The sequence below is a fragment of the Galeopterus variegatus genome, unplaced genomic scaffold (assembly GCF_000696425.1).
Source record: "Galeopterus variegatus unplaced genomic scaffold, G_variegatus-3.0.2 Scaffold1995, whole genome shotgun sequence".
NCBI classification, from domain to species: domain Eukaryota; kingdom Metazoa; phylum Chordata; class Mammalia; order Dermoptera; family Cynocephalidae; genus Galeopterus; species Galeopterus variegatus.
This window is the reverse complement of record NW_007728106.1, coordinates 286,878-293,819: the sequence shown is the minus strand read 5'-3', so window position 1 is coordinate 293,819 and position 6,942 is coordinate 286,878. Positions and strand designations below refer to the sequence as shown.

Below are 6,942 nucleotides of genomic sequence, written 5' to 3'. Positions count from 1 at the left end.
ACGAAAAAAAAAAAAAAAAAACTTATACACAAATGAGTACAGCAGCACTGTGTACAATAACCACGAGGGAAACAACCCAAGTGTCCATCAGCTAATGAATAGATAAACAAAATATTATATCCACAATGAAATATTATTCAGTCATAAAAAGGAATAAAGTACTAATACATGCTACAAGATGAATGAAACTTGAAAACATTATGCTAAGTGAAAGAAGCTAAACCCAAAAAGTCACATATTGTATGATGTTATTTATATAAATGTCCAGAATACACAGAAAGCAGATTAACGGTGGCCAGGGGCTGGGGAAGGAAGACCAGGGAGTGACTGCTTAATGGGTATGGGATTTCTGTTTGGAGTGATGAAAATGTTCTGGAACTAGATAATGTAGATGATTGCAAACACTGAATGAACTAAATGTCACTAATGGTAAATTTTAAGTGTATTTTACCACAATTTTTTTAAAAAGGGTATTTTTCATATGCCTAAGGCTATGAAAAGATTTGTAGGAAATTTGTGAAAAATGTGAGGCACAAGAACTACATCAAGGAACTTACATTTTTATTGAGATCATTTTGAGCAGTTTGAAAACAGAATAAAATTAATGGCCAAAATGTTTAGTATGCAAAATTCAGATCTCAAAATAGAGTATGAAAAGAGGTCAACACAGGTTTAAATAGCAAAAAAAGCTTAATGAGGGGTCTTTAATTTCACCATTGTACGTTAGTAGGACTTAGACAGAAGGACAAAAAGAAAGATAAACATGAGTAAACATTTGAGGTGGAATTCTTCCACAATTTATTTAGTGTTTCTGTTTTCTTTTATTGCATTTTCCCAATGATTTTTATTCAATGGCTCCTGGTTGATTTTTTTTCTCTACCTCTATTTGAAAACAACATGCCAGGAATTGTACTCACACCATAAAGAGTTGACCTTTTTACTTCTAGACAGAAATCTACAATTTCTTAAAAATCTTTAAAGTAGACTGCAGAATTCCATTTCCCCTCCTAAGATCTTGTGACCTTACTGGGCTCCAAGTGAGGGACACTGAAACAGTGGGGACTTGTGGGTGAATGTTGTTGGCAAAGAATAAAACAAAAATTTCTAAGACTAGCTCTCTTCCAGAATGTCAAATCACTCTTTTCCCTAATGTATTACTGGGAAGAGATAATGTGATAACTATGGAAACACAGAGATGGCTCATTTATTCAAATACTGCATACAAGGGGTCTTCCAAAAGTTCATGGAAATATTCATGTTATATTTTAATCCAATTTTTCCATGAGCTTTATGAAGTACCCTCTTATTTTCTTTGTGTCTGTTACTGTGATCGACATTGGGATGACCAGGACATGGGTCCTTTCTTAGAGAAGCTCCCTGTCCAGTCCAATCTCCTAATTTACAGTTGACAAAACCAAGGTCCAGATAGGTGATGGGACTAGTTCAAGATGATAGAGACAATTAAGAACATAGCCATAACTCTAACAGAGGCTTCCTCAGTTCAGGGAGATAAAAGGAGCACATGAGTTCATTCCCTTCTTCATGGACTCATACAAACTAGGAACACACAATTAGCCACACTGCTACCAAAGTATAGAGCTTTACATCACACAGGCTGGCAGAAACCAAAAAGACAGTCCACAAATTCTAATTTAACTAATGCATGAATGAATAAATAACATTCCACAGGGGAAAAAAAATACACACCTGCTTATTTTTTGTAAAAGGAAACATAGGAAGGATAAATCAGAAGCTAATAAGAATTGTTACCTACGGAGATGGGTAGAAACGAGGTAGAAGGCACAGGGATGAGAGCAAGATTTATCTATCATTTTGATTTTAAAATCATCTAACTGTTTTATAATATTCAAAAGATTAAATTAAAACAAAATGATTTTTTAAAAACTGAAATTCGAATACAAACAAAAACAAATGAACCTGTGTAGTAAATTGATAATATAACACACATTAATATAACATAAATTACTTTTCATATATAACTTCTGAACACAACATTCTGACTGTAGACCCTTAGCAGGGTATATGCCAAGAACAAATAAAACTGGAAAGAAATCATAAGCTTTACTTAGAAAGGTTGTTGGTAGAGGTATTGGTTTAGTAATTCTAAAACTATTTTGTGTATATTTTAGAAGACAAGGGTTTTCATTAAAGGCAAAGGCAGATGTAAATATAGAATTGGGAAGATGAAGAAGCCGGTGATGTTGGATTTGAAACAATTGTATATATCAGTATGAATTCATGACATACATACATATAATCTCCTAGCTCTGCTCACTGAAAGGACCTAGAAGCTATTACACCCCAGTAGCAATGAGCATATCCACCCCCCAGATCTGAATACCATTCCCCATTAAAAAGAGCCAGGATTCTTGGGAGAAATGGTTGATTCCAGGTCTGGGACAGGAAGTGTACAAGATAAACCCGGAACATCTTGTTGGCCCAGAAAGCAAGGAAATGCTTGAGGACTGATGGGGCCATATCAAAAGGACACAGGAGCCAGCTCCATTGGCCAAATCTGAGATAATTTGAAAATCATGGGGGCTGACCGGTTAGCTCAGTTGGTTAGAGCACAGCCTTATAATGCCAAGGTCATGGGTTCAGATACCTGTACTGGCCAGCCACCAAAAAAAAAAAGAAAGAAAGAAAGAAAAGAAAAGCATAAGGAAAAATGATGATAATGGATACTAAATTATAACAGTAAGTTTTTTAGAAATCTGTGAGTTTTGAAGTGATAATTTAGAAAAGGAGAGAAGGATCAATAGATCCTGAAAGCATTGGGTGAAAATTCATGGAGAAATGAGATATACACATGGTCTCAAATTATCAACCCATATTTGCATTGATCACAAAGGAGAAAGGTAGCTTTACAAGGAAGAAATCTGACAAACACCTTAACCAAGAGAACAAACTTAATATCAATAATAATGGGATGACTGACATTATATGGCCCTGTTATGATCAATTGGAAGGCCACAACTTCATCTATATTGTAGATGTTGCCAAAACATTTATTTATAAATAAATATTTATTTATTGTTGCCAAAATATTTAACCTGAATCTAAACACAAAGAAGCAAGCAGGCAAATTCCAGGTTGTGAAACATTCAACAAAACAGTAAGCCTGGTCCCTTTAAAACGTCAATGTCAGGGCCGGCCCGTGGCTCACTCAGGAGAGTGTGGTGCTGATAACACCAAGGCCATGGGTTCGGACCCCATATAGGGATGGCCGGTTAGCTCAATGGGTGAGCATGGTGCTGACAACACCAAGTCAAGGGTTAAGATCCCCTTACCGGTCATCTTTAAAAAAAAAAAAACGTCAATGTCATGAAAGACAAAAAGAGGTGGGGAGGAAGGTGCTATTCTACACTAAGATTAAAGAGACATAAAAAATAAAGTGGAATCTGCATTTTAAAAAAATAGCTATAAAAAACATTACTGGGCTAATTGGGGAAATTTTAACATAGATAAGATATTAGATAATATCATGTTAGTAGTATCATAGTTAAGTAGACAAGTATCCTTATTCTTAGGAGGTCACCGCTGAAGTTCACTGAAAAAAAAGTCTCTGCACGTGTTTGGGAAGAGAGAGAGGGGAAACAAATGTTGCAAAATATTAATCTATAAATGTTAATGTACAAATGAGGGTCCAGACTGTAAAGTGCAAAACAGCACAGACTTTAGACTTTGTAGCAACATACATCTCTCTTGCACGTTTTTCTTTCTTTTTTTTTTTTGTTAAACACTCTTTAAAAGTGTAAAAACCTAAGAATTAGCTCGAGGGCTGTATAAAAATAGGTATTATTTCCTTTTGGGGTAACGAAATGTTCTAAAATTGATTGTGGTAATGGCTGCACAACTCTGTGACAACACTAAAAGCCACTGTATGGTATGTGAATTATATCTCAATAAACTTGTTTTTAAAAAAACCTGCTGTGAGTGGGCCATAGTTTGCTGACCCCTAGTTTACCACTTGATGGTAGAAGACTAATTAACAAACTAAACCAATAAAAACAAATACTGAAGAGAATTTCCCGTTCTCATTTTACGGAAACCAAATCAGGCTTGTTTACTTAGAAAAAAAAAAAATTGCCAATGATTGTGTAGCTAAAAAAATCTGATACATTCATTCATTTTAAATTTCAATTAAACAAAGCAAATTGATTACTCTAGTTCTAAACCTATACTGTAAAATTGTACTATACAATTACCAAAGAGCTAAAATTCTAAGAACATCACTTCAGTAGGAATTAAAAGGCATCCCTCAAAATCAGCAAGTCTAAATGACCACAGGAATGAAAATCTCAAAATAAGTAAAAAACCAAACTCTTTGGAAAATAAAGACATGAAACTTTTCATTTTCTGGTGTTACTTTGCTTCTTATGTTTAATTTTCTACATTTAACATCAAGGTCAAGGGTTCAGATCCCCATACCAGCCAGCTGCCAAAAATAAATAAATAAATAATGATAATTTTCTACATAACTATGCTTCTCTCAGTATCAGAACATATTCTATGCCTACAAACAATTGTGGTAGGTACTTCTCCCTCAAAGGGAAATTGTATGAGAGTACCAAGTCATCTCAAATTTCAGACAATTCTTTAAATCTCAAAACAACACTCTTGAAAACAAAATGTGAGTACCTTTCTCACTAGCATCAAGGGCATCGTCTTCAAGGTCGTCATCAAAAATCTCTCGGCCATCTTCCACATAGCCAATACCATCTGCAGGAACAAAATTTAATACTATACTGGAATCAAGTTTCTAAAAGTGGCCAATAATATTTTAGCCATGACAGAAAAAAAACCTTTTATACCCACTCAGATGTTCTCATGGCCTGTGCCATTTTTAAGTGCAACAGAATCCTGTTCAAATAGGCGTCAGACAGGGCACAGCATTCACACAGCAAGTGTGGAGTCAAAACCAAAGCAATAGTATAATATACCTAGCTAGGTGAACTAGGGAAATGCCTCAGCCCACAGGATCAAAGTTTGCCACAAAACGATGCTTTACAGCAGTTTTACTCTACCAGAAGAATAAAAAGAAAAAGAATCAAAATTACCACAAGCCCAGAAAAGCATCCCAGTCTACAAGAAAAAACTGGCAATATAGCTGAATCCTATTGCAGGAGAAACATAAACATAGTCACAGCACAGTCTACATCTCTTCCCTGTGGTTAGCATTCACATGCCCAAGGAGTCAGACCCCATACACAACAATCAGTGTGCTTTCTACAGGTGGCATAAGAACATCAGGACCAGCTTTTACACAGTGCTTTCCACTGCTCAAGTTACTTTTCACACTTAGAACCTCATGTACTTCTCATAACAATTCTGGGAGACAGGCAGTTTTCTCATCCCCACATTACAGATGAAGAACTTGAGGCTCAGAGAGTTTAAGTGACTTGTCTAAGGTCATACAGTTGGCAAGTAAGAAAGACAGAACTTGAACCTGCGTCCCTTAATTCCAAATGCTGTGTGTTGGCCCCACAGGCATGTGGCTCCTCCCAATTTCGACACAGCTATTTCCTAGAGGATTTATACTATATCCTGAGGTATGTGCCTAGACTCTCCAAAATGTCCCCAAATGAGCTTCCTACTGTTTTGCTTCCTCATCCTCAAATAATTAAGGAAAATCCAAACCAAAGGTGTGATCCTAACAGTGTGTTACATCTGCCTAGGCAAAGCAGCAACTCCACCACATAACCTACGAGAAGCAACTAATTCAGTGCCTGACAGGCAATTTCCTCCCACATACCGTCATCCACGATCCAGTCATCATCCTGGCGTGCCTGAACCAGCTTCGAATACTGTTCTTCATCAACTTCTTCATAAACACTTGTGAAGTCCTCGACCTGCCATTACACAAGTTTGAGAAAAAGCTTCAAATGGAGTGAAACTGTTAAACAATTCTGATGGAAAAATTGTCAAATTGAAACAGAAATGGCAGCCTGAAAGAGTAGCTGCAACCAAATCATGAGTTCTGACATTCAACACCACTACAGGGTTTTCCTTAAATAGACATCAATTAACTTAGTATTACTTTTTGGTTGAGTGTTAACAGAAGATATTAAATGATTCCATTAGCATAATACACTTGTCACACCATCAATTACTCATCTACTTCATAAAAAACAAACTGAATTATAGCCAATTCTTCATTAGATGCTTTGGGGATTATTCTCTTGTAATTTCTAGACTGGTTTCTCCTACACTCAGCAAACCTGTAAGGCATGCCACCTTCCTCTCCACTAGCTGATGTATGCTCTGCAAATAGACAATAATTTTAATAACTGTTCGACTAACCAAATATAATGCAAAAAGAAAATCTTCCTCATCTGTCCCCCTCTAAAAATGAGCAAAACAAATAGACTCTATATTCTACATGCAAACTAGAAATGGTTTGAGTGACCTGTTTGCATTACCACTGATTGATTCCTCCACCATTCTCAGGTCTTGGAACTGCACAGGGACTTGAATGCGGAGCTATTTTGAAAGGCAAGTCCAGAGAGTGTGGTAGGTCCTCTGATTACCTTGGCTGCCAGAAGGTCAGAGCACCATGAGCTACTGGTATGAATAAAGCAGACCGTCTCCACACAGTTAAAGCAACAAACAGAACAGATGCACATCACTGCTGCAGCTGCCCATGGTGGCAGGCCACTCTCTTTACAGATAGATCCTGGGGGCTGGTTAGCAAGATCACATAGATACTCCATTAAAAATTCCTCTCTTGGCCGGCCAGGTAGCGCACTGCTACAGTGCGCCGCTTGGGAGTGCACTGGCGCTCCCGCCAAGGGTTCGGATCCCACATACAGACAGGCCGCTCACTGGCTGAGCGAGGTGCGGGGGGGGGCAACACCGAGGGTTGCGATCCCGTGGCCGGTCCCGGTCTGGTATGGGCGCGACACTGAGGGTTGCGATCCC

The 6,942-nt window shown here is 37.5% G+C and overlaps 1 protein-coding gene across 1 annotated transcript in view; it reads right to left on the bottom strand.

The window, feature by feature from the left end:
• Positions 1-6,942, bottom strand: part of POLA1 (polymerase (DNA directed), alpha 1, catalytic subunit) — a gene marked incomplete at its 3' end in the record, with an annotated part of 55,113 nt that overhangs the window by 40,960 nt on the left and 7,211 nt on the right. Inside the window, exons 3-4 of the mRNA XM_008579964.1 lie at positions 5,777-5,873; positions 4,663-4,743 (exon numbers count right to left, since the gene is read on the bottom strand). Coding sequence (XP_008578186.1) covers positions 4,663-4,743; positions 5,777-5,873 — 178 coding nt within the window. The remainder of the gene's footprint in view (positions 1-4,662; positions 4,744-5,776; positions 5,874-6,942) is intronic.